At 48.4% G+C, this 27,020-nt stretch overlaps 1 protein-coding gene across 2 annotated transcripts; it reads left to right on the top strand.

The window, feature by feature from the left end:
* Positions 1–408: 408 nt before the first annotated feature.
* On the top strand, positions 409–25,351 carry TSPAN17 (tetraspanin 17). 2 transcript variants are annotated; one of them, XM_081184985.1, is made up of 8 exons: positions 409–573; positions 12,770–12,820; positions 19,488–19,634; positions 20,759–20,929; positions 22,072–22,197; positions 22,717–22,764; positions 23,122–23,238; positions 23,784–25,351. In XM_081184985.1, exons 1-8 carry the CDS (start codon positions 487–489, stop codon positions 23,847–23,849), a joined length of 813 nt encoding a protein of 270 aa, XP_081041111.1. In that variant the 5' UTR covers positions 409–486; the 3' UTR covers positions 23,850–25,351. The 2 variants fall into 2 exon arrangements, with proteins under 2 accessions (XP_081041111.1, XP_081041112.1); XM_081184986.1 differs by having other exon boundaries at positions 411–522.
* The last annotated feature ends 1,669 nt before the right edge of the window (positions 25,352–27,020 follow it).

Below are 27,020 nucleotides of genomic sequence, written 5' to 3'. Positions count from 1 at the left end.
CAACAATAAATTTAATAACCCATAATTTGCTGCCCTTCCTTCCATGACACCCCAAATCAGCTTGCGTGAGGGACTGCCGCCTCTCTATGCCCAAGGGCAGGGCCAGCCTTGTTACTCAGGTAATGTGTGTGAAAAGTGTGGAGCACTTATACCGCGCTACGTTAAGTATTCATTACCAAAAAAAACCCCCAACAACCCAGGTCATGCGAGTCTAGCTTCCTGCTCCCTCCAAGTCAGGTGTGTGTGTGTGTATGTCCGCCTGCCTGTCTCTTTCTCTGTCTCTGTCGGCCAGTTCTGCATGCGCGCGCACAAGCAGCAGACTACCCGCCGCTCCCGGAGCCTGGCTCTGCAAGCGACAGCGGCCTCTCCTTTCCTCTAGGGGGCGGGCTAGACGGGGCGGAGCGGCGGCGGAGCTGCTGGGCCGCTGGCTGGCGGGCGGCATGGGGCTGTGAGCCGGCCGGGCAGCGCCCAGGCCCCGCGCCCGCCATGCCAGGCAAAGCCCAGCACTTCCAAGGTCCCCAGGTCAGCTGCTGCACCAAGTACCTGCTCTTCGCCTCCAATGTGCTCTTCTGGGTGGGTGAGCGAGCGGGCGCGCGCGCGCGGGAGGCGGCCCGCCTCGAGGCGTCGGGGGCGCGGTGGGGAGGGGGCTTGCGCCGCCCGCTTCCCGCGGGGGTGCCGAACTAGGAGTGGGGCGTGGGGAGAGACGGATGGGTCTCCCCTTATTTTCGGCTCCAAGGTCCGGGCCTGGCTTGGGGGTCGCTGGCCTGCCGGGTAGCAGAGGGGGCTCTCCCTCTCCCCTCACCCTCCTTGCGGCGGAAATAATGGAGAGCCGTCTCTCATTTTAAGGGTGCTCCGGTGGAGAGTCTGCAAGAAACTGAGCTTGGGGTGGGGTGGGGAAGGTTCCTTTCCCTGGGACGAAGACGCTTCCAGCTAGGATGGTCATTATACCTGGTTTGGTACATGAATGTGCGAAGCTAGACTGTGATCCGTGTAATCCGGTATTGTCTGAGGGGCAGCATTATACACTTCGGGCAGAGCAGCGGTTTCCCCCACCGCTTACTACCTGAGCTTTTTGTATGCAGAGTATGTGCTCTTCCCAGATTCTTCCTGCTGGTAATGCTCAGCTATATTTATTGCCAATAGAGTGTCATTCCCTTGCCCCCACACAAAAAAAGTTATTCTCTGGCTCAGGAGGTTGAAAGAAATTCTGCGCATGTGTGAACAGTGTGCAGCAAACCAGGTGCCCAAAGTCAGCTGCTTTGAAGGCACGTGCGCCAATGTTCTTTAACTACTTACTGTTGGTGAAACTCCTGCTGAGGGCTTCTTGCATTGGTTGGTTGCCCCCAGGGGCGCCGACTTATAAAAAATATTGGGGGAGCCCGTGAAAGCTCATGAATAATAAATAAGCTCATGAATATGCAGATAAAGTGGCGCCGCTTCCTCGTGAGCGAATAGGGGAGAGCGTGCTGCGCCTATTAATCAGCTCCGAAGGAAATTGGGTGGAGCTTTTGCTCGGGAGGGAGGGCAGGAGGCATGCAGCCCGACCCTGTGCATTTTGGGCTGGGGGAGGGGCGACGGTGGCGCTCTGCTGGAGGGGCACCCGAGATTATTGGGGGGGCAGAGCCCCCCCAAACGAATTTTTGAGGGGGCTCGGGCCCCCTCAGGCCCCATGGAGTCGGCGCCTATGGTTGCCCCTCATCCAGCTTAACCCCCCCTTTCTTGTTCTCAGGTGTGTTTGTTGGGAAGGGTAGTTGCCTTTGCAAGCTGCCATCCTACAAAACTACAGTTCCCAGGGAGCAATAGGATGATCTGAGTGCACCCAGTGCCATCAGGTCACACATGCCACCATTGTGAGCTTGACTAGGAAAGAACTTGCATGTAATGCCTTGGTTCTCTTCCATGAGCGGAAAGGCATCTTCCAGTCAAAGAAGGGCTCTTTATGTCATGATGGCCAACGTGGATGGCTTTAAAACAGAAGCAGACAAGTTCAGAGAGAATAAGACTGTCGATAGTAACTACTCAGAACCGCAGTTGGGGAAGAGTTTTGTTGGGCTCAGATGGGCTTCCCGTAAGGATTTGCACAGCCACTGTAAGAACAAGATGCTGGACTTGATAGGCCATTGGTCTGGTTCAGCAGAGCTCCAAATCTGATGAGCTTTTCCTAAGCGTTCTCTGAGAAATCTTGTAAATACCGTGGCCATTTGAGACAAGGGGAACTTAGCCACCACTGCTTTCAGCCTCCACTGTTCTTGCGTGCTTCACCACCCTCGGCAAAGGAAGTTGTGCTATGGGAAGTTGTGTCCATCTGCCTGTTTGGTTGTATCATATACTTGTGGTTTACCAGTTGCAGCACTGAGAATCCCTGCATCTGTTTGTTTGTGGCTTTTGCCATTGACTGACATAACCCTCAGAAGGCATTGTGGTAAAGATGGGAGTGGCCTGCGATACTAGACACCAGACTTGCCCTCTGACTCATTTACCACAATATTGTGCTAACAAGTGCATTTTTCTATATAAGACAGTGTTGTGGGTTTAGCTATGGTCCTGTGTGTCTGATTATGACAATACCTATGTATGCTTGTTGTAAAATTGTTCTTAACAGGGGAAATAGGCCCAGAGGGGAAGCCATTTTGCAGCAAGACTGTTGTTTTTACAGGGAAGTTATCCCAAATCCCTGATACACATCATGGTGCCGCAAGCAAGTTACTCCTTTGGAAATGCAAAAGAACTTTGCTTCCAGCTATAATCTACAATGAGACTTGGGTATGCTTCAAAAGTTTCAAAACTCTTACACAGAAAATGCTTCCATGCAGGAGACGTTGCGAAACCATCCCCAGAATGCGTAAGCTGCATATACATCATACTGAAGAGCTGCATATGTGCATATTCACATGTAATGGTCTACCCCATGTGTAGGCAAACTAAGGCCCGGAGGCTGGATCTGGCTCAATCACCTTCTCAATCCGGCCTGTGGACAGTCCAGGAATCAGCGTGTTTTTACATTAGTAGAATGTGTGCTTTTATTTAAAATGCATCTCTGGGTTATTTGTGGGGCATAGGAATTCGTTCATTCCCTCCCCCCCCAAAAAAAAATAGTCTGGCCCCCCACAAGGTCTGAGGGACAGTGGACTGGTCCCCTACTGAAAATGTTTACTGACCCCTGGTCTACCCATAGATTGCATTGCCTTCTGCTTTGCCCACAAGACAGCTTTCCATGTTGTCACATTTGAAGCTGGCTTGTTTTGACCTGCTGTGATTGTTCCAACCTCTACCAGTCACGTTTGGGAGTGAAAATAAACACAGTGTTAGTAAGTATGCCTACAGTTTCCAGGGAAGCTGGGATTAGCTAGAGTTGCTTCCCTTAACATATTGCCTGCCCTGATGGGCATTGGACTCCTGCACTTCCTGTACAGTGAATGTTGCTGTTTGTGAAATATTTATTTATTTTAAAATGTCTCTGGAATAGTACTCTCTGGGCAAGGCCACACGATGCAATTCAAGATGAAAACCTGCATAAATAATAAAATCACAAAAGCAACTATTAAGTCAAGATCATAGGGTGGAGAAAGATGTGAACCCAAGATTTCTCCAGATTAAAAATTCCTTCAAGCTTATCTGAAGGGAAAATGGTATTGTCGTGACACGTTTTCTGAAAACCAGTAAGAAGGATGACAGATAAACCTCTTGGGGCGGGGAGTTCTACACTTGGGGTGGGGAACCTTTCGGCCTCCAGGTATTGCTGAACTACAGTTCTCAGCAGCCCTAGCAAGCACAGCCAGTGGTCAGGGATGATAGAAGTTGTGGTCCAGCAACATTTGGATGGCCACAAATTCCGCATTACTGATCTAGATCTTGCAGGTGGCTAGAGCTACCTCAGGTGGCTGGGGGCATTCACAACTGAGTCTCCTTGGATGATCTATATGTGCAAGGTGGTAGGAAGCATTCCTTCAGATAAGAACATCTGGTTCATGCAACAGCCGGGACTTGTTTCAACCTGTTGAAGGATGAGGGTGAGTCATCTCTGATATTTTGATAAGGCAGACAACCTGACAGAGTGATCCAGAAATGGGCTGTGCAAAGGTACAGATGCTGTTGTTTAGAAATAAGTTTCCTTGGGTTTTGTGAGTGCTTTGCTTATCCAGAGTTTACTTAAATCCTGGTGTGTTTGTTGTTGTTGTTGTTGTTTAGTCGTTTAGTCGTGTCCGACTCTTCGTGACCCCATGGACCAGAGCACGCCAGGCACTTCTGTCCTCCACTGCCTCCCGCAGTTTGATCAAACTCATGCTGGTAGCTTCAAGAACACCATCCAACCATCTCATTCTCTGTCGTCCCCTTCTCCTTGTGCCCTCCATCTTTCCCAACATCAGGGTCTTTTCCAGGGAGTCTTCTCTTCTCATGAGGTGGCCAAAGTATTGGAGCCTCAGCTTCACGATCTGTCCTTCCAGTGAGCGCTCAGGGCTGATTTCCTTCAGAATGGAGAGGTTTGATCTTCTTGCAGTCCATGGGACTCTCAAGAGTCTCCTCCAGCACCATAATTCAAAAGCATCAATTCTTCGGCGATCAGCCTTCTTTATGGTCCAGCTCTCACTTCCATACATCACTACTGGGAAAACCATGGCTTTTACTATACGGACCTTTGTTGGCAAGGTGATGTCTCTGCTTTTTAAGATGTTGTCTAGGTTTGCCATCGCCTTTCTCCCAAGGAGCAGGCGTCTTTTAATTTCGTGACTGCTGTCACCATCTGCACTGATCATGGAGCCCAAGAAAGTAAAATCTCTCACTGCCTCCATTTCTTCCCCTTCTATTTGCAAGGAGGTGATGGGCCCAGTGGCCATGATCTTCGTTTTTTTGATGTTGAGCTTCAGACCATATTTTGCGCTCTCCTCTTTCACCCTCATTAAAAGGTTCTTTAATTCCTCTTCACTTTCTGCCATCAAGGTTGTGTCATCTGCATATCTGAGGTTGTTGATATTTCTTCCGGCAATCTTAATTCCGGCTTGGGATTCATCCAGCCCAGCCTTTCGCATGATGAGTTCTGCATATAAGTTAAATAAGCAGGGAGACAATATACAGCCTTGCCGTACTCCTTTCCCAATTTGGAACCAATCAGTTGTTCCATATCCAGTTCTAACTGTAGCTTCTTGTCCCACATAGAGATTTCTCAGGAGACAGATGAGGTGATCAGGCACTCCCATTTCTTTAAGAACTTGCCATAGTTTGCTGTGGTCAACACAGTCAAAGGCTTTTGCATAGTCAATGAAGCAGAAGTAGATGTCTTTCTGGAACTCTCTAGCTTTCTCCATAATCCAGCGCATGTTTGCAATTTGGTCTCTGGTTCCTCTGCCTCTTCTAAATCCAGCTTGCACTTCTGGGAGTTCTCGGTCCACATACTGCTTGAGCCTTCCTTGTAGAATTTTAAGCATAACCTTGCTAGCGTGTGAAATGAGTGCAATTGTGCGGTAGTTGGAGCATTCTTTGGCACTGCCTTTCTTTGGGATTGGGATGTAGACTGATCTTCTCCAATCCTCTGGCCACTGCTGAGTTTTCCAAACTTGCTGGCATATTGAGTGTAGCACCTTAACAGCATCATCTTTTAAAATTTTAAACAGTTCAGCTGGAATACCATCACTTCCACTGGCCTTGTTATTTGCAGTGCTTTCTAAGGCCCATTTGACTTCACTCTCCAGGATGTCTGGCTCAAGGTCAGCAACCACACTACCTGGGGTGTACGAGACATCCATATCTTTCTGGTATAATTCCTCTGTGTATTCTTGCCACCTCTTCTTGATGTCTTCTGCTTCAGTTAGGTCTTTACCACTTTTGTCCTTTATTATGGTAATCTTTGTACGAAATGTTCCTTTCATATTTCCGATTTTCTTGAACAGATCTCTGGTTCTTCCCATTCTGTTGCTTTCCTCTATTTCTTTGCATTGCTCGTTTAAGAAGGCCTTCTTGTCTCTCCTTGCTATTCTTTGGAAATCTGCATTCAATTTCTTGTATCTTTCATTATCTCCCTCGCATTTTGCTTGCCTTCTCTCCCCCGCTATTTGTAAGGCCTCGTTGGACAGCCACTTTGCTTTCTTGCATTTCTTTTTCATTGGGATGGTTTTAGTTGCTGCCTCCTGTATAATGTTGCGAGCCTCCACCCATAGTTCTTCAGGCACTCTGTCCAGCAAATCTAAATCCTTAAACCTGTTCCTCACTTCCACTGTGTATTCATAAGGGATTTGGTTTAGATTGTATCTAACAAACCTGTAAGTTTGCCAGATACTGAGTTGGGCTGCTGTTCCATCTAGCCCAGTGCAGTACTATCTACTGTGACTGGCAATGGCTCTCCAAGGGTGAAGAGAAGTATTTCCCAGCCTTGGTACCTGAGATCCTTTCACCTGTAGAAGCCACGGATTGACTTACTGTTTACAAAGCATGCACTCAGCCACTGAGTTATGCTTTCTTTTCAGGTGTCCTCCAGATGACTTGTTTATTGAGCATTCATCCTGATTTGCTTGCACAAAGCTTATGCAGAGGTTAGATCATACCTTGTTTTTACGGGGCGGTTATACAACAAGGAACATTCATCTTGATTTGCTTGTGGGTTGTTTACATGTCTTCCTGTGCTTCATTCATCCCTTACATTTCGGTGCATTTTCCTGCCAACCAACCACAAAGTCCCATTTTTTTAATTTCCAAAGTGGATTTGCTCTGCAAGGGACAGCAGCCTTTTAATCCACTTTAATGGCACAAACCCAAAGTTCCAGTATGCACCTGAATCTCTTTCACAGAATAGTAACCATTTGGAAGCCACGTCAGTTAATTCACTTTCTTTTAGTTAATTGACTTTTCTGTTCTTGGCCCCTTCCATTTTGAACTGTGGGTTTTGCAGGTCATTGTGTACCATGGCCAATTCCAGCTCTCTCCCGCCATTTCCATGTTTCTGGACTATGACTGCCTGTATACAACAAGGTTAGCCAACAGAGTGCTTTTAAATGTTTTGGATTGCAATTTCCATCAGCCCCAGCCAGCATGACCAATGGCCAGGAGTAATGATAGATGTAATTTAAAAGCATCTGGATGGCATCATGTTGGCTAGCCCTGTTGTATACAAACAGTTCTTTTCCAGAGACAGTGTGGTAGCTTGTATTGTCCACGGTACACAATGACCTCCAAAACACATGGAGACTAGCTGAAGAGGGGAAAATGCAGCACAGGACACTCTCAACTTACTTCCAGAAATAGTGTGTAAAGCCAAAATTGAGTTCAATGTCACGTGGGATTGCTAAAGTATTTTTTCCTGGATGCCCTCTCCCTTTCTATGTTTTATTTTTGCCAAGCACGTAAAGCTGAATGGACACATGCTAAAGGCACATAAGCTGCGAGTTACCAGTACTTTTACGTTACCTTCTGTGTGTACACAACCCTAATCAGTGTCCCCTCTAGGTAGGCTGATGTCTTAACTATATCTCCATTATACACTACTAGAATTTTGGTGCTGGCTGCTGCATTTTGGGGGCACACAACAAAATGCCTGGCAAAGTTCCAAATGCAATAGCCCCTGGTCCTGAAAACTTTTCTTGGCTTTTCATGAAGTCAGATCAAGGAGTACTCACGCTGGGTCGAAACAGAGAGCCAAATACTTCAGTGGAAGTTTTCTTTGAGTTCCCAGCTGAAGTGCTTATTTTGCATTAGGAGATTGTGGGGTGTGTGTAAGCAGCGGGTGTGTGGGTTGGGACTGAGAGCTTTTATTGGCATGACAGGACCTCCCAGCTGTGTATTATGCAAGTTTGATTTGTGTTGCTTCCAGAACTTTGATCTTTTTCTCTAGGAAGGGTTTACTTGTCTATCACTATACCTTGTTTGATCTGTCTCCCACCCCTTTTCCTTCTTCTCTCCAGAAGAAAAAGCATAAAAAAACCAGAGAGGGAGGGGAAATCACCATAAATGAGACACAAAGAGGATCACCTGGGTATGAGTATTGCATCAGCAAAAATGGTTCAATAGAGAGGGTTGGCATGGGAGAATCAGATTCACTCCATACATCAGTTAATGCAGGATTTGGGGAAATTGTATTTCCTCAGACCTTTTTGTCTGCATTAGCTTGCCTGATGGAATTGAGAGATAAAGGTAACTAAAGATGAATGCTTATCCTTTCAGAGTCCTAGTTTATTTGAAACATTTTTGCTCCCCTCTTTAGCCAAAGAGGCTCCCCAAGTGGCTTACAAAAAACTGTGGTAAGACATTTGCTTGCCTCAGACTTTAAATCTAAAAGGCAAAACACACAAAGAAAAAGGGATGGGGAGGGAGGAGGCTTGGGCACCAGTTCTTAAAGTTATTGTTCTTATAACACAGTTATTTAGTTCTATTTGTGTAGATTTTAGCTGTCTAAGAGAGCAACTGCTCTCTGGAAAAAACTCTTTTCCTTCCCCGCCACCAATCAAATCTGGCAGCTAAGCAGGTAACACACAGTTCATCCAAGTTTAGCTGTCGGAACTCAGTGGCAGCTGAAATCTGCATTGAGGGCAGGACTTGATGGAGTTGCCCTCCCTTGCTCATGTAATGGTGATGAAAGAAGCCATACTTCATTGTATTATTACCTAGTCCTAGTGGGTGGCAAATTGATCTTCTGAACAGGATTTGTTGCTGGCATCAATCTTTGCTTTGGAGATCTTTAAGCTATAGCATCCATCATCTTAGGTCAGAAGGTGGTAGAAATAGCAAGATTGAAGTGTCCAGGTTGACATTGAGGGATAAGGTTGTCCAGGATTGTAGGGTGAACCATAAGCAGCACCCTGGAAGGCCTTGTGGCTACAGGCCAGGATGCTATTTTTTAACAAGCTAAAGTCACCATTACAGTCGTACCTTGGGTTGTCCAACAGAATCCATTCCAGAAGTCCATTCGACTTCTAAAATGTTCGCAAACCAAAGCACGGCTTCCGATTGGCTGATTGGCCCCAGAAAAATGCCAACAGCCAAAACAAACGTTTGGCTTCCAAAGAACATTCACAAACCGGAACACTTACTTCTGGGTTTGCGGCGTTCGGGAGCCAAAATGTCCGTGTTCCAAGGCATTTGACAACCAAGGTACGACTGTATTGGCTTTTGTGTAGTCAGTAGTGTATTTCCATGAGTCCCAAAGTAGTGACAAATTAGCACTACCAAACCAGGGCAAAGTTTTTACAACGGTGACTTGATTTTCGAAAGTCACTTTGTAATGCTTTCACTGTGCCAAAAATGTGCCAGGAATTGGGCCTTAGCCGAGATGGATCTGAATAGCCCTAGCTTTGCCCAAACTCTGCTTGTCTTTGTCTGAGGCATGCAAAATCATTGAGAGACTTTGGCAGGCCAGATATGAGGCTGGCTTTAGGCAGAGGGCTGGTTCGGATGTAACGATCACAGCTTAATAAACCATGATTTATTAAGCCAGAAGAGTTCTCTGCTTCCTCCTCCTTTAGTTCACAGGCTACACTTATCCTGTCCTGATTTGTTTAAGATTTAAACATTGAGCCACAGGATACGATCCTAGTTGTTGTGATTAAACCACAGTTTCCCTGTTCACATGCAACAGGAAACTGCAGTTTAAACAAAGCATGATAAAAAGGTGAAGTCCTCATGCAGGGTTGGTGGGCTCAGGCATGATGCCTGTTCTTGGCTTAACACACCTTGTTTTATTAAGCCAAAATCTTTCCGTCTGAATGGGCACAATGTTAAACAGTACTCTGTGTACTGATGTTGCTTCTTTTGCATATCATCACCTCCATGTTGGAGCATCCCCGGAGCTCCGGAGCCCCTTGTCTCCCATCACATAAATTTCCTTTGTGGCACCTACATGCAGCTCCCCACAGACAGTGGGGTAAGCATGCAGCAATTGCCCTAGGAAAGAGGCAGGGCCTTATTAGTGGGCAAGGGGAGAGCTCTGACCAATGCTGCTGCTGTTTCAGGAACGTTCCAACTCCTACCACGGGAACAGAGCAGCCATTGTCTGCATTGTGCCAGGCTTTGACTTGCTCCAGACGCTGTGTCTCCAGCCTTCTGTTTTCCAAGACTGGCAAGCCAGGACCCATATCGGGGGTGGGGGTGGGGAGTGGCCTGTTAGTGTCAGTGGGACTGGAAAAGAGTGGCAATTCAGTGCGTTCTATCCTGCAGTGGTGTAAAGCTGGCCTTGTAAGATCTGTCTCAGAAAGAGAAGTTGATCCCCTTTATTAAGAGTCTTGATTAGGTGTTGGCTCCAAGGGTGCAGGGCTGGGAGATATTCTACATCAGGGGTGGGAAACCCTTCTCAGCCTCTCATGCACAAAGCATCAGTGGGAGATCCCAGAAGCAAACATTGGCAGAGCAGATCATGTACATCTTACCTTTATTTGGCTAGACTAGTTTCTACAGGCATTCTACATGCCCCATCTCTATCCTCCATCCTGACAAACAAGAGGATTTATCAGAGTTCAGGGACACATTCCAGCCAGGCAGAAACCCTCAGGGTGTGAAGTAGGCCCAGTGAGGGGGGTGGGCTGAGGTGAGGGAAAGCCAGATAGAGAGACCTAGAAGGCAGCATTCAACCCCGAGCCCTGAGGTTCCCCATCGCTGGCCTAGATGTCTCATTCAGAGTGGGCCTCCTCTTAGCTGGAGAGCTGGTGGTCTTGGGATCTAAACAGCTCCATGCCTTTGATTGAGGCACACAGGAAGTAGCTGCTGCTCCATAACAAATTCACGGAGGAGAAGGCTATCAATGGCTACTAGCCACAAGGGCTATATTCTGCCCCCTCTGTCAGAGGCAGTAGGCCTCTAAATACTACTTGCTGGAGCACAGTAGTGGGAAGAGGGCTGTTGCCTTTATGTCCTGCTTATGAGATTCCTGAATTTGATTGAGGTCAAAGATGATGGACAGATGGCATTTCGTCTCATCCAGAAGGCCTGTTCTTAATTGTGTGAATTTTGTGCCCTCCAATTGCTCCTACTTAATAGGTACAGCAATTGCTTTCTTGCTGCGTGTTCTGAATGGGTACCTAATGCTGTAATATATCCATCAGACATCCGGATCCAAGGATATAACAGTGGACGCAGTTTAGATTTGTAAAACTGTACATCCTGCGCTCCATGTTTGGAAGTTGCATTTCAGAAATACGCAAGGAAGCATGTGGTGCCCCTGTCTTCCTCTGTTACATTCTGAAGTTTGGGAAATCAAAAAGTCATTTTGTGAAAAGGATCTTTAAAAAACAAAACAAAAACGGAGGATGTTTTGAGTTGAGCTTCTCTCACTCAAAGTTCCAGTTTGCTAGTCATGACCTCCATACCTCTTCTCCTTTGTGCCTGACTCACCCTCCCCTGTCTCAAGATGTGGCAGTGAGCTGAAAGGAAACCTAATTCCTTACCCCAAACCACAAATCAACTGCTGTCCTAAACACCCATTAGGGAGTAAATCCCTCTGGACAAAGTGAGGTCTACTTTAGAATAAAGATCCATAGGGTTGTGTTGTCAATTATGCAATGGAAATAAAAATGCTGAGTGTGTGTGTGAGAGGGAATATGAAATGTTTCCACTTTCAAAATTTAGGTTTTCAGAATTTTTCCCCAGGCAGGATATAGGCCTATCTGATTGCTAGGTTCTGGGACTCAGATCAGAAGAGGATACACACTGTTTTGGTCCTGCTGATCCTCTAACCAAAGTCCACTGAAAGGCACTATCATTCCTAGGGATGGATTCAGTTAAGTTCATGCACCCGTAGGAAGGAGCCAGCACAACAGAGTCCTGCTAGTGCAACGGGACTTCCTCCTTGCACTTCCACCCCACCCGCCATTGGCTCTGGAGAACCACCAGAACAGCACAAAGCGGGAGGAGAGGGGGAGTCGTTCTGTCGGGCAAGCTGAGATGCTTGCGCTGATGGAACAATTAGAAGAGCACAACGCTGAATTCTTCCCTCAGTCTCAATCATGCTGCCATGCCTGGGAAATGCCATGCATTGCTAATGAGTTGCAGGTGGCTGCAGTGCTTAGAAGTGGGCATGCATTGGGGAGTAGGTGCTGGAGAGACTGGAGGTCCCGTTGGGATGGAGTGCAGTTCCTTGGCAACATCTTCACCTAGCCTGGTCCTCACTGATCCCCTGCATCTAGGGGAACTTGAACATACCTTGTTAGGTCTTAACTGACTCTAAAAGCTTCAAGCCATGTGGAAGATGATAGAAGATGAATACTTCTTTATGTTATTTCTCAGCAGTTCGTGCAGCACATGGGAGATTGCTGTGTGTTTTGCATGGAAGGCAAATGGTGAAGTGGATCCTGGTAGACTTATTACCCACTGCCTTGCGTGACATCTTTAGGAGAAGAAAAGGCTAAGGAGTAAACCCTACACAAATCCAGAATGGGGTCCCTAAAGTGGTTGGATGGCTCCATGTACACCTCTTTCCGGCAACTCCTGCAGCCAAGCTGGTACCAAACGCATTGCTCTGCTTTTCTTTGGACTGCATCAGCGAGGCCAAGAGGGGGGGTCTTGTCATCTGGGCAGTCCAGGACCTCCATACACACTGCCCAAGGGAGGCCACTTCAGTGCTGCTAATGCAGCAGGAAGCAGCCATTATGAGTTACTGGTCTCTGCAGCCGCAGCAGGCACTGTAATTCTCCAGTGGTTTGGCTTCACCCCCAGAGGTGCACTCCATTGTCTCTCGAGACAGATGGATGCCAACAATGCAACAGATTTGGTGCAAAGATTCCTGTAATGTGTGCTAGGGTGTGCTCCTCCTGCTTGCTGTGTTCTCCGTAACACTGTGCTCTTTCCTCTTTTTCAGTTGCTGGGGGCTGCCTTCCTGGCCATTGGTCTGTGGGCCTGGGCAGAAAAGGTAAGTGTGGCTGCTGCCTTGGACCATAGTAATGACGAATTTTCTGGCTGGTGCTTTTTAATGTTCTCACTGGCGTTCAGGATTATAGATGGCTCTAGTGCTCTTAGCCGTGGCGTTAGGTTCCTGAAACGAACATGCCTGTAAACTAACCCAGGTTCTGGAAGTAAGTAGCTTATCCCCTCTGACTAGGTGAAAAGGACAAGTGATTGACAGGCCTCTGCCTCTGAGCACTTTGTGGCACATAGCTGAGCTGTGCTGCCAGCTCTTAACAAGTGAGCTGAGGTAACCAATCATTTTCTTCTAGCCGGCAAGGATACTCTAGTTCACCAGTGAGCGATGTTCATTAGAAACACCAAGGAAGGGATTCAACATTGCAACTTCTCTGATGCTTCTGTCAGCACAAGCATTTGTGGTTGCTGGGTGAAATTATCGCCCGTCTCTTCCATGCAGTGTTCTGGGGACCCTGACCCTCCAGAGTGGATCTGGGGGAGGTGAAGGGGGGGAGAGAGAAACCCCATTGCACTCTTGTAAGCCCTTGCTCTGACTTCTGCTAGCATGCCAGGCTAGTTGGATCCAGGCCCCAGATCCTCTATGTCAGTTTATTAAGGACCCAGTGTTGGACTGAAAATACAGACTTGTGCAATGATCTTAAAACACACTTCTGGATGTAAGTTTCATAGGATCATAGAACTGTAGAGTTGGAAGGTATTTCTAGGATCATCTAGTTCAACTCCCTACAATGCAGGAATCTTTCTCCTAACATGGGGCTTGAATCCTGTTTTCCAGGTAAAGTGGGTGGTATTCAGCCACGTTTTACTAAAAGTAGGCCCACTGAAATTAATGAACATGACTAAGTTGTGCCTATAAATTTCAGGAGTTTGACTGAGTAAAACTTAGTTGAGTACCATCCAGTGGGAGGAATTCCCCATAGAGCTATGGCAGCCATTCTGCAGGGTCTCTCAACACCCCCTTGAGCCTTTTTTGGGGGGGTAGGGGGGTAGGGGTAAAGCCCCAAAGCACTAGAAGGAGCGCTTGTGCTGGCTTCCACTAACGAGACTTGTTAGTTGAATCCTGCCCAGTATCTTTGTGGTGCCAGCTTATACATCAAATTGAATTTCCAAGTTTCAAGTCCTTATTAGGTATACAGCAGGACTATGTGCAAACTGAGGACTTCAATACCAGGTGACAGGTTGTGTGTTTGAAATGAGTTGTCTGTCAGAGTTTATGACCACAGACGGGCCTTTCATATGACATGACATCGTCTCAAATACGGTGCTTTTCAGTTGAATTGGCTCAGGCTGCCCACTGTTGAAAAATCAAGGGATGTGCTTGCATGTGTTTACTAGTCCTTTGTGAAGGTAATCGATTTAGGGTACACTGCAGTAATGCCTACTTCCATTCTGAACCCTGATCCCTTGTGTTACAAGCTGTTTTACACACGTACAGCAGAGCTCCCACTCCAAAACATCACTTTTATTGTACTTGGCTCAGCAGGATAACTCTCCTGGGATTTACAGCAAATCTCTTCCTCTCCCCAGAGTCACTGCACATTTATACTGAGAGCCTCGTTTTCTTCCCACCTCCCCTTCTAACCCCAGTAAATCATCCTAAACAGAATGTGTGGTGTCCTATCAATAAAGAAGAAATATTGAGTCCTGTGACTTGTGAATTTCAGGTCCTAATGCTCAAAGAAGGATGCTGCTGTTACTTGCAGTGCTGGGAAAGGGTTGTGGGTAGCGGATTCTGTATCCCAGTGGTGGCTGACCTTTTTTCTTTTTGGTTCAATGGCCACATTTACCCTTGGCCAATCCAGTGGTGGAGGTGACCAGAACAGGGTTGGCCACTCCTTCTTGCACGCACACTTTCACATGCACACTCACATGCAGGAGACTGAGAGGCACACAGTGTCCCTCCTTAGCTGATCCAGACAGCAGCTGAAGAGGAGGGTTTACTGCCCTGTACTGTGTCCTCTTCAATTCCCCACCCCCCTTTTTTTTTACTTCTGCCACCCAAATTGGCCACATCAGCACCTTGAGCTGGGGGTTAGCTGCTTCTCCTGTATCCCAAAGATGTAGGGTGAGGTTAGAGCGAAATAATAATAATAATAATAATAATAATAATAATAATAATAATAATAAATTTTATTTATATCCCACCCTCCCCAGCCGAAGCCGGGCTCAGGGCGGCTAACAACAATAAAACAGTACAAAAGCACAGCATAAACAACATTCTAAAATCATTCATTATAAAATTAATTAATTCAAGCCACTGGCAACCATTGGGCCAGAGCTCCGCGAAGATTGCCGAGGGAGGGAGTCAGGCTGTGCCCTTGCCAAAGGCCTGGTGGAACAGCTCTGTCTTGCAGGCCCTGCGGAAAGATGTCAAGTCCCACAGGGCCCTGGTCTCTTGTGACAGAGTGTTCCACCAGATCGGAGCCACAGCCGAAAAGCCCTGCCTCTAGTTGAGGCCAGCCTAACTTCTCTGTGGCCTGGGACCTTCAAGATGTTTTTATTTGAAGACCATAAGTTTCTCTGTGGGGCATACCAGGAGAGGTGGTCCCGTAGGTACGAGGGTCCTAGGCTGTATAGGGCTTTAAAGGTTAAAACCAGCACCTTAAACCTGATCCTGTACTCCACCGGGAGCCAGTGCAGCTGGTATAGCACCGGGTGAATGTGATCTCACAGCGAAGACCTCGTAAGGAGTCTCGCTGCAGCATTCTGCACCCGCTGGAGTTTCTGGGTCAGTCTCAAGGGCAGCCCCACGTAGAGCGAGTTACAATAATCCAGTCTGGAGGTGACCGTCGCGTGGATCACAGTGGCTAGGTCAGGGCGAGAGAGGTAAGGAGCCAACTGCTTAGCTTGGCGGAGATGGAAAAATGCCACCTTTGTTATAGCTGCAATCTGCGCATCCATAGAAAGGGAGGTGTCGAAGATTACACCCAAACTCTTAACGGACGGTGCTGGCACTAATTGCACTCCACACACCAAGGAGTGGCGCGATGACAATTCCCCCCCCCAAGCGCCACCCTCTGTCCCCGATCAGAGAGAAATGAGCACAGCCATTGAAGGACTGTGCCCTGGATCCCCACGTCGGCAAGGCAGTGGTCCAGAAGTTCGTGATAGACCATGTCGAAAGCTGCTGACAGATCTAGAAGAATCAGCAGCCCCAACCCGCCTCGATCCAGCTGTCTACGAAGATCATCTGTTAGGGCAACCAGAGCCGTCTTGGTCCCATGACCAGCGTGGAAGCCAGACTGGAATGGATCCAGAGCCGATGTTTCATCCAGAAACCCACCAAGCTGTTCAGCAACCGCTCTCTCAATCACCTTACCCAGGAACGGAAGATTCGAAACCGGGCGGTAATTGGATAGATCTAAAGGATCTAATGATGTTTTCTTTAAGAGCGGGCGCACCACTGCTTCCTGGGAATGTCCCCGTGCCAAGGGACAAATTGATGATATCCCCCAGGAGGGCCCGCACCTCGTCTGGACACACTCTAATCAGCCAAGATGGGCACGGGTCGAGAGGACAGGTGGTGGGCTTTCCAGCTCGGAGGAGTCTGTCCACATCCGCTGGGGATATCCGGTCAAAGTGGTCCAATACTGGACCCGAGGACAGTCGAGGGGCCTCCAGTTCCTTTATTGTATCCAAATTGGCAGGGAGGTCATGGCGGAGCAACAAGACCTTCTCCGCAAAAAAGCTCACAAATGCCTCACAGCTGTGTGTCAAATTGTTATTTAAATTTGGCTGTCCCTCAAGGGACGTTAAAGACCTGATTATACTAAATAATTGCGCTGGGCGAGAGCTAGCGGATGCAATGGAGGCCGAGAAGTAAGACTTCTTAGCGGCCTTCACTGCCATCTCATAGGTTTTCATAAAAACCCTATAAGATGTTCTTGAGGCTCCGTCACGGGCACCCCGCCATACTCGCTCTAGCCGTCTGAGGTCCTGCTTCATTTTCCGAAGCTCCTCGGTAAACCAGGGAGCCCGGTTTCTGCGGGGTCGCAGAGGGCGCTTAGGTGCGATCTCATCGATGGCTGCCAGGAGCTGGATATTCCAGCCCTCAACAAGCTCAGTCAATGAGTCGCCAGGGGGAGCAAGGTCCCGCAAGGCTTGGCGGAATCTATCAGGGTCCATCAGCCTCTGCGGGCGAGCCCAAATCGGCTCGCCACCAAAGCAGGGTGGGGGTGGAAAGTCAATCCTGGCTTTCAGAGCATAGTGATCAGACCATGGCACCTTCATCGAAGGAGACATGATCACATCTATACCTACGCCAAAGATCAAATCCAGCGTGTGGCCTGCTTGATGTGTGGGGCCCGAAACAAACTGGGAGAGCCCTAGTGTCGCCATGGAAGACACCAGGTCCAGAGCCTGTGAGGAGGGAGTGGCATCAGCATGGATGTTAAAGTCCCCCAATACCAATAGGTTAGGGAACTCCAAGGCCCAGCCGGCCACCGCCTCCAATAGGCCTGACAGGGTGGCTGCTGGTGCGCTAGGTGGCCGGTACACCAGCCAGACAGCCAAGCTCTCCTCGGAGCCCCACACTAGGCCAACACATTCAATGCCGGGGATCGATGGCGATGGTAGAGCCCTGAAAGGACAATCTTCCCGAATTAATAATGCCACCCCTCCCCCCCGGCCCACAGTCCGCGACTGGTGGAGGACAGAGAAACCCGGGGGCACCATCTCTCGTAAGGTAACAGTTACCCCTTCGCGCACCCAGGTCTCCGTCACACAAGCCAGGTCGACCCCCTGCGAGGTAAAGAAATCTCGCAGGGTGGCGGTTTTATTGCCTATAGACCTGGCATTGCACAGCACCAGTGACGGAGGTGAGTAATCCTTGCTCATCCTACCCTCGTCCCTCGGGATGGGGCGCAGATTGGAAGGGGTACGAGCGTATCCATATCTCGATCCCCTTCGCCTATAACATCTGCCCCCACCGCCATACCTCCCTCGCCCCTCCACGGTAGCAATCCTAGGCCTCATAGTAGCCTCCATTGATGGCAATTAATGTTACAGTGATGCCCCGCAAGACAAATGCCTCGCAAGACGGAAAACTCGCTAGACGAAAGAGTTTTCCGTTTTGGAGGTGCTTCGCAAAACAAATCTCCTATGGGCTTGCTTCGCAAGACGAAAATGTCTTACGAGTTCCTGCGGGTTTTTTCCCCTTCCCCCCTTTTTCTAAGCCGCTAAGCCGCTTATCAGCTGATCCGATAAGCCGCTAAAAGCCGCTAATAGCACTAATCCGCTAATCCGTCAATGGGCTTGCTTCGCAAGACGAAAAAACCGCTAGACGAAGAGAATCACAGAATGGATTCTTTTCGTCTTGCGAGGCACCACTGCATTCTTTCGCAGCCTAAAACAATAAAACCTTAAAACAATAAAAACAAAAAACAAAAACAACCCAGAAAACAATAAAACAATACAAATAAAAACTGCAAAAATTACAAATTCATCAAAATCTAACAAATTCCCAAGCCCACCCAAACATCCATCCCACCCCCATATATAAAAAATCTAAAGGGAAAGGAAAATATTAAAATAAAAAAGCATCAAGAGGTTGGAATCACCCAGCACCCTTTGAGCCTAGTTTAGACATAATTAGTAAACCATGGTTTGTTGTTACATCTAAGCAGGGACTCATGTCTCTTGTATCCAGTGGTTTTTGGGAAGCGCTAGCTTCTCTGAATCTAATTAATGGAAATGAGAATGTAAAAATTCGTTTGATGCATCAAACCCAAGGGTCCATCTAGCCCTGTAGCATCCTATTTCCTTCCAGCAGTGGCCAGGCAGGTGCTTCTGGGAGCTCCCCAGCCTTCAGCTGTTGTCCTTAGCACCTGCTGTTCTGAGGTATGCTGCTGCTGTTCATGGAGGCTCCATTTGTCTATAAGAACTAATATCCAACACTACGCTTATCTCCCATGAATCTGTCTAATCGTTTTAATGCTGTCTCAGCGAGTCGTTGCCACACACCCTAACCCTGTTGCTGTACCTAGCCTGCACGGTAGCTTCCATATAAGCCACAGGAGTAGCAGTGTTGGTGCATTACCACTAATATTACTATAAATTGCAATAAAACTCCTATTCCGTGTGTGTCCATGGTGATGCGCTCCCTTGGAAACAGACTCCTGTCTTCCCCTGCTCTGCTCTTGGAACATGGCAAGACAAGGGATGTTCTCCTTTCTGCTACCTGCTCCTCCATCTTCTCAAAGAGTATTTAACTCTTCAGAGCAGGTACCACACCTCCCTTTCCCAACCTGGTGCCCTCTGCAGCCGTGAAGGCTGGGGGTTCTGGGAGCTGGAGTCTGAAAACATCCTGAGTTCACTGCATTGGGGAAGGCTGTGTTACATGATTCACAAAAGTGGGCTTAAATCAGCCACTTCTGCTTTGAAGAAAAAGCAGCCAGTTCCTTCCTGAGATTAGTCTCTCTCCCCACTCCTTCTGTTTGACCCCAAAGGGGCAGTTTACTGCGCACAGCTCATATTTTTTTAAAGCCTCGATAACATAACAGGTAGTTTGACCTTCACTCTGTTACGGTTATTACTGCTAGTAGTTAACCAGTGAGTCATTTGCTGTAATAACTGTTGTGATTTACATGATCGTAGCATTAAAAGTGTTACACATCAGTGCTGTGAACTTGGGAGTCATCCATCCCTTCTCCCCGCAGGGCGTGCTTTCCAACCTGTCGTCCATCACAGACCTGGGTGGCTTTGACCCTGTCTGGCTCTTCCTTGTGGTCGGAGGGGTGATGTTCGTCCTGGGGTTTGCTGGCTGCATTGGAGCCTTGAGGGAAAACACTTTCCTGCTCAAATTTGTAAGTCTTTGGGTCTTCCTGCTTTCCCATTCTGGGTGGTGGGAGCTGAATAATGTGAGCTGGGCGCCTCTTGCTCAGATCTCAGCTTGGCAAAATGCAGCGCATCAATACCTAGGAGTGGGCTCCTTTCTGTCTCAGCCTCCTTGGGCCTTAGGAACTAATGCTGGAGCCTGGAGGGAGGCTGAGTGCAGGCATTGCTGCACAAGGAGGGCCAACTGCAATCAAGGGTTTCCCTAGATAGTACAAGGAAGATCCCAGGGCAAGCTGGGGAAGGAACACTGGATCTACTACTTGGAATGGAAGGACTGAGCAGGGAGCCAACATTTTTTGGGTGGGCTATGGAGGTTAGAATGAGAAGTACGCATGGGAATGAAACTGGAGTACATGCACTCTGTTCCTAGTGCTTCTGCATTTTAACCTCTGTTACCTTTCTTTGGGGGAAATATCGTAATAACACCTTGATTTCCTTCTACTTCAGAAGTTTCAGAGGAAGTGGGAAGCACTAGTATTGAGTATTAGCACAGCATTTTTAGGTTTTTGATATCTTAAAGGTCAAGGTAAAGGGACCCCTGACCATTAGGTCCAGTCGTGGCTGACTCTGGGGTTGCGGTGCTCTTTTCGCTTTCTTGGCCGAGGGAGCCAGCGTATAGCTTCCGAGTCATGTGGCCAGCATGACTAAGCTGCTTCTGGTGAATCAGAGCAGTGCACGGAAACACCATTTACCTTTCCGCTGGAGCGGTACCTATTTATCTACTTGTGCTTTGACATGCTTTTGAACTGCTAGGTGGGCAGGAGCAGAGACTGAGCAACGGGAGCTCACCCCGTCGCAGGGATTTGAACCGCCAGCCTCCTGATCGGCAAGTCCTAGGCTCTGTTTAACCCACAGCACCACCCGTGTCCCTTTTGATATCTTAGTGTGATTTAAGAGACACTTACTGTCTTTCTTACTCTTCTGTATTTATCATCTGCCTTAACAAACAAGTTCTCGGGGCAGCTTACTTCCCCTGTGAGATGTGACTATCTGATAAATGTGAGGGCGATCCTTATCCTGCAGCCATGTGCTGCCTGGACATCCCCAGGATTCCCCTGCCTTACTCTCTGACCTCTCTCTGCTTTGCCCTCAGTTCTCTGTGTTCCTGGGGCTCATTTTTTTCCTGGAGCTGACGGCTGGTGTCCTGGCCTTCATCTTCAAGGACTGGATCAAAGATCAGCTCAATTTCTTCATCAACAATAACGTCAAGGCCTACCGCGATGACATCGACCTGCAGAACCTCATAGACTTTGCTCAGGAATATGTGAGTTGTACGATTGCCCTGAGCAATCTGTTTGTTCTGGGGCTGGTGGAGTGTGAGGCGCCGTGGTATAGAAAGACCCTGCTTGTGCACATGATAGTTTGGGAAGCCATTCTGGCCACCTGTGGAGATTCCAGTGCTGCTGGTTGGCCTGTTCTTTCTCCCCAAAGTTGTATTTTCTGCAGTCAGAAAAGAGATGGAAGAAACAGGGAAAATGAAGGAGAACCGTGATGTGATGACAGTGTTAACATAGATACCTATGACAAGCGAGTGAGCAATGCATGGTGTTTCCAGATTAATAGGTACCCAGTGTAAAAGCATCCTCTGCACTCCGTGGGATTAGAGTGGTAATGGTTACTAAGCGCACACCAGAGCTGACGCTGCCATCTGGTGGCAGCTGATGAAGCTGCAGGGTTGCAGAAATGCTTCCAGCAGCCTGTATCCTAAAGTGACAGGGACTCTGTGCTGTCTTCTGTGAAAGGCCTCATCTTATATAGCCAGGGTTGGAAACCTCCTGCCCGTGGGCCTAATGAGATCAGCTGGGTCTCCCAATTTGGTCTGCTACACTATTTTGCCCAAGTGAAGCCTAGGTTCCCTCACCTGACCTCGTGTACAGAGCATGTAAAGACGCAGCTGGGCCCAAGGAGGTTTGCAAGCGCTGCAAAGCCCTGTGCACAATGCTACGTTCAGACTTATAAAGTGCAGTGCACAGACCTGTGCAAGCCCTGCCGATCAGCTGATCGTAAACATGGGCAAAAGCAGGTCACATGACACCATTGGGCTATCAGATGATTGGCAGGTGGACAGTCCTATCCACCTTTCAAATTTAGGCTGCTGGGATGCGGAAGATAAGGATTCAGCCCATGGGTCAGATCCATTTCCCCACTCCTGCTGTGTAATATTTTGCCTTCCTTCTTTGTGACCACATCTGTCCATTTTGTCCATTTTTGTACCTTACCCAATCTAGTTGTTGATGGACTCCCAACTCCCATCGACCCCAGCCAGCATGGCAAAGTAGTCAAGAATGGCTGTAGCTGTAGTTCAAAACATATGGAGGGCACCCATTTGAGGAAGGCAGCATTGGTGTTTTTGTGGGTAATTGGTTGCTGGACACTTACGCTGGTTAAAACTGTCTCCCTGTACAGTGGTCTTGCTGTGGGGCTCATGGCCCTAATGACTGGAACCTCAACATTTATTTCAACTGCACTGACTCCAACCCCAGCAGGGAGCGCTGCGGGGTGCCCTTCTCCTGCTGTGTCAAGGACCCTGCGGTAAGGAGCTAAAAGGGGTGGTGAATAGGCCTTAAACCTCAGGAACAAGGGTGAATTCTTTGCTGCTCATTCGCTTCAGACCTATGGAGAGCACGCTTAAGCTGAGACATTAATAGAGCAATTGCTCAAGTGTATGAATCATTGCCTAGTGGCAGAGATGAGGAACCTGTGACCTTCAAGATGTTGTTGGACTCCCATCAGTCCCCACTTTTGGCCATGCTAGCTGGGGCTGATGGGAGCTGGAGTCCAAGAACATTTGCACCTAGTGTACATAGGAGGCCAGGTTAAAAATACAATGATATGGACGGGCACAACTTTCTGTTTCATGAGCTATATTGGGTTAGGTTGGGGGGTAGATGGCAGAACCAAGGGCTGCAGCTGAGGTATTTGGGAAGGTGTGTCATGCAAAGCCAAGTGTTGGAGAGATTTAGGGGGCAAAGTAGTGAGACCTTTCTCGGGGAAGTGGTTAAAGAGCTTCCCAGTATGGTTTGATTAGCTTTGGGTCTGTTGTTTCCGCAGGAGGATGTTCTCAACACGCAGTGTGGCTATGATGTCCGCCTTAAACTGGTGAGATCTGGGTTGGTATGTCTGGGCCCTGGGTGGGAGGAGGCAGGCAGATGTGCTTCCTAGAAGGCACATCATGGGACCAGGCGCAACTGGCAACGGAACAAGTTAGCATTCTGGGTTAAGGGCAGAAATAATAAAGCAAGGGGTGGGCCTGTGCATGTTCTAAATGGGGGACTGCAGACTGCAGGTGTGGGACCAAGTGGACTAGTGGCCACAGAGCAAATATTATTTTTGCCACTGGGCACAGAGGATTGTAGCATTTCGGCTGAAGCGGTTCCCTCGTCTCTGGGCAGAAGACGGTTCTATGCATCCCTCCTTCCAGAGCTGTTCACCCGCTTGCCTTTGCCTTCTCTGCAGGAGCTGGAGCAGCAGAGCTTCATCCATACCAAAGGATGTGCTGGCCAGTTTGAGAAATGGCTCCAGGACAATCTCATTGTGGTAGCTGGGACTTTTGTGGGCGTTGCGCTGCTCCAGGTATATAAGCTGCTGCTGCTGCTGTGAAGCTGAGGTGGTGGTTGTTTTTGCAGGATAAAGTGCCTCTGAACTCCATATTGTAAAGCAATAACCCGCAAAAAAGGCATCCCAAACCCAAGCCCACCCAAGCCTTGTTCAGATACTTAAACTCACATGTTCTCTAGTGTGCAAAGGGGCAGGGCAGGCAGGGTTGCGCTTGTTAGCCCTGCCCTCTCTGTCACATCCCCATTGCCAGCCCCTTCATCTTCCACACATTGGAAGGCAAACGTCTGCAATGGGGATCCTGCACTCACTCCACCTCGAACTGCCTTTTCTCTCTTCTGTGCCTGCCTCTCATTCTATTTGCCATTGTACTGCAAAGGTAAAACTGGCCAAGACCTCCCCCTCGCCCCTGTGAGTGGCAGTAATAATACTGAGTTGAGAGCTGTGAAAAGATGGAATCAATATCCTTCCTGATGGTCCCAGCTTTGTATAGTGCTTGTGTGCATGCCTACAAGTGCTTCTCGTCCTCTTTAATGTGCACCATCCTCAACCTTGTATTTCAGATCTTTGGTATCTGCATGGCACAGAACCTCGTAAGCGACATCAACGCCGTGAAAGCCAACTGGTGACAGCAGAGCAAGGACTGTGTCGCCTTCCCCAGGCCCACAGCGCCCTCCGCAGGACTGAAGCCGCAATCCTAGCCACAGCCACAGGATGCCGCTGTGCCATTAACCAGCTGTTTTTGTGTGGGTAGCCAGCGCTACCGGTATTAATGGCTCCCCGGCGCCCTTCCATATCGTCCTCTTCCTGGTTGGGGTGCACATGGCATATGAGCTGCGGGTGGCCAATGTAAATAGTATTTATTATAGGACATTCTGGACAGGACTCCTTCCACCGCTACCCTCACTGCAATATTTGTGGAGCCAGGCAGCCTGTTGCACCTGCAGGCCAGAGACTCTGAAGGCCAAATGACACAGGGAGCTCTGGGGCTGATTGGTGCCACAGGAACCCCAGGCGGATAAGGCACAGCCCCTCCGGCTTCTTGTTGGGAAGCTGGTTGGAACCACCGTCTTCTTTCTGCTGCCTGGTGCAGCCCTGACATTTGTACCCTCCCTTAAGCCTCTACTTCCAGGAGGGGAAGTATGTGGCTCATCTGACATTGTTGGACTCCAGCTCCCATCAGCCCTAGGGGGTGGGCAAGGGATGATGGAAGTTGTAGTCCAGCAACAGTAGGAGTGCCATGGGATCCTCGTCCCTGCTGTACTTGAATTTTCTGTGCTCCCCTCTCTCTCTCCATCTGCTCAGGTCTCCTCTATGTCGGGGGATTGGATTAGGAGGACACGAGGTTATGTACCCTGCTCTCCCCCCCCCCCATGCAAACCAATATGACTCTTGGCTTATGTGGGTCACACTGTTGGTCTCTGCCCTCTCTCTCTCTCTTAGGATCAGAATCCAGCCCAAAGTATTAAGCATAGGACAAGACCCGCTGCTGCATCCCCTTTCCCATCACAACTCAGCCCTGCCTGCTTTGTTTTCCAAAGGGTTTTCAGAGGCCCTCTTTCGACAGCTATGGACACACAGGCAAAGCTGGACATGGGTTCAGCTGCTTCCCCCAAGAGAGAGAGCCAATCTGTACAAAAGCTGCGTTGGGATTAAAACACTGGAACACAGCTAACACCTGCTCTGGCACAAAGAGTAAGACTCCCTTGTGAGAGAGCGAAACTACATGTTTCTTTATCTCCAGGCTTACCTGGATTCACTTGTGTAAGAAATATGCAAACCTTTGTATGCAATTCCATCTCCTTTCCTATATTTGTCTGTGGGACCCACAGGGAGCACTCCTGGCTAAGCTGAACAAAGTTTTGGCCTTGCCTGCACCTCGTGCTCTGTCCACCCCATAAGCCCTGCAGGACCCCCACCCCCAGTGCTTCTTTGGGGGCCCGCTGGTGGCACTTCTGGGAGGGCACATGTTCGGGAAGGTGCATTTTGTTCTGCGCTTGGATTTGTTGTCATTTTCTTGCTCTCTTTCGGTTGGCATTCTTCCCTAATCCCCCTGGACTCTGCTGCTAACAGGACTGATCCGACCGTCTGGGATTTTGCTGTACCCAATAATAAAGCAACCCCTACCAAACTATTGTTATGCTCTTTTTACTCTAACCCCCCCCCCCAAAAACAGGATGGTCTTTGTGCTTAAGCAGTGATTTCTCTGCTGTTTTTAGGAGCATACAAAGCTGCCTTATACTGAACCAGACCTTTGATCCATCTAGCTCAGTATAGTCTACATCAGTTTCCCAAACTTGGGTCTCTGGCTGTTTTTGGACTACAGTTCCCATCATCCCTGACCACTGAGTCCTGCTAGCTAGGGATGATGGGGGTTGTAGTTCCAAAACAGCCCAAGGCCCAAGTTTGGGAAACTCTGGTCTACATTGACTGGCAGTGGATCCCCAGGGTTTCAGGCAGGATCCACTCCCAGCCCTATCTGGAGATGCCGGGGATCGAACCCGCGAAAGCAGATGCCCCACCACTGAGTTGTGGCCCGGTTTGTCGTGCTCTTGGCAAGGTTTCCCTGCTGTGTGAAGTGGGTGGCAGTGTCTCCTTGTCTTCCTCTCTACAGAAGACCTGGTGCCTTTTCAGTTGCAGTGTCAGCTTCTCTCCACATGGGGGTGCTCCTGGCTAGCTTTCCTCCAACAATTCCAAACACCACATAGCTCTTGTGCTTATTGCTTGCGGCATAGGCAAATGTATGCTTTATGCAGAAGTGGGGTAGGGGGGAGATGAGGGAGGTGCTGGTGGAAGCCTGATGCTCAGGCGGTTGCTGCCTACTAGGGGTTTCCTGGTTACTGTCACCTTTGGCAGTGACAGTGGAACAGAAGGTTAGCAACGCTAAGAGAGAATTTGCAGAACTCGGTTAAAACAAGGGTGAAGCACTAAAACTGCTAGCACATTCGCAAAGCTAAACTGGTTTCAAATTGGATGGGGGGCCATGTGTTGAGATTCCTGCATTGCAGGGGGTTGGGCTACATGACCCTCACGGTCCCTTCCGACTCTACAGTTCTGAGAGTCTATGTATGCATAATTATGTACTTCTCAGTAGCATTCCCCCCCAACCTCGCACCCAGCCCTCTGAAAAAAGGGAAAAAGCTATTATGAAGCTGTCAGCGTTTATGAAAAGGAAAACTAACTACTGCATATGCAAAAGCTACAACCTATCCATCTTAATCTAGGGGGAAAGGATAACTTGCTAAGCAGATTTACTTTCAACTCAGAAAGTCTACGGCATGCTTGACTGTTTCAACACTTCTAAGGCATAGTAATACAAATATGCTTCTAGTCAAACTACAGGCTGCCATGTCAGATCACATCCGACTGCTCTTTCTACTTAGGATTTCTCACTCCATTCATTTGCATCTTGCTGCTTTTTCCAGTTTATTCTTTCTGCACTTGGTTATTTATGCTCTTTTCAGGTGAACTCTTACTCATTCCCTTATCTCCTTCAGCCCTGCTGCCAGTTGTACTCGGTTTTGCAATGCGGGATTGTCATCTGCAGTTATTTGGTGGCCCAAATAGGCAGGGGATTAAAATAAATTAATAAACCCGCTTCTGCTGATGAACTGTTTTGGGGGGTGCATCTTTGTTTGGTACAGACTCTTCCTTCTCAGTAATGTTTTTCTACATGCATGTCTTTATCAACCACCCACCCATTTTTTTAAAGCCGCCTGTAGTAGCTCACATTGTGCAGCACTCACTTTATACTGTGGCATCTGCAGTTGTTCTTTATATCTGAAAAGTTTTAAACTGTA

The sequence above is a fragment of the Podarcis bocagei genome, assembly GCF_964188305.1.
Source record: "Podarcis bocagei genome assembly, chromosome: 2".
Lineage (NCBI taxonomy): Eukaryota > Metazoa > Chordata > Lepidosauria > Squamata > Lacertidae > Podarcis > Podarcis bocagei.
Note: the sequence above shows the minus strand (reverse complement) of the source record. Positions and strands in the feature narration are given on the sequence as shown.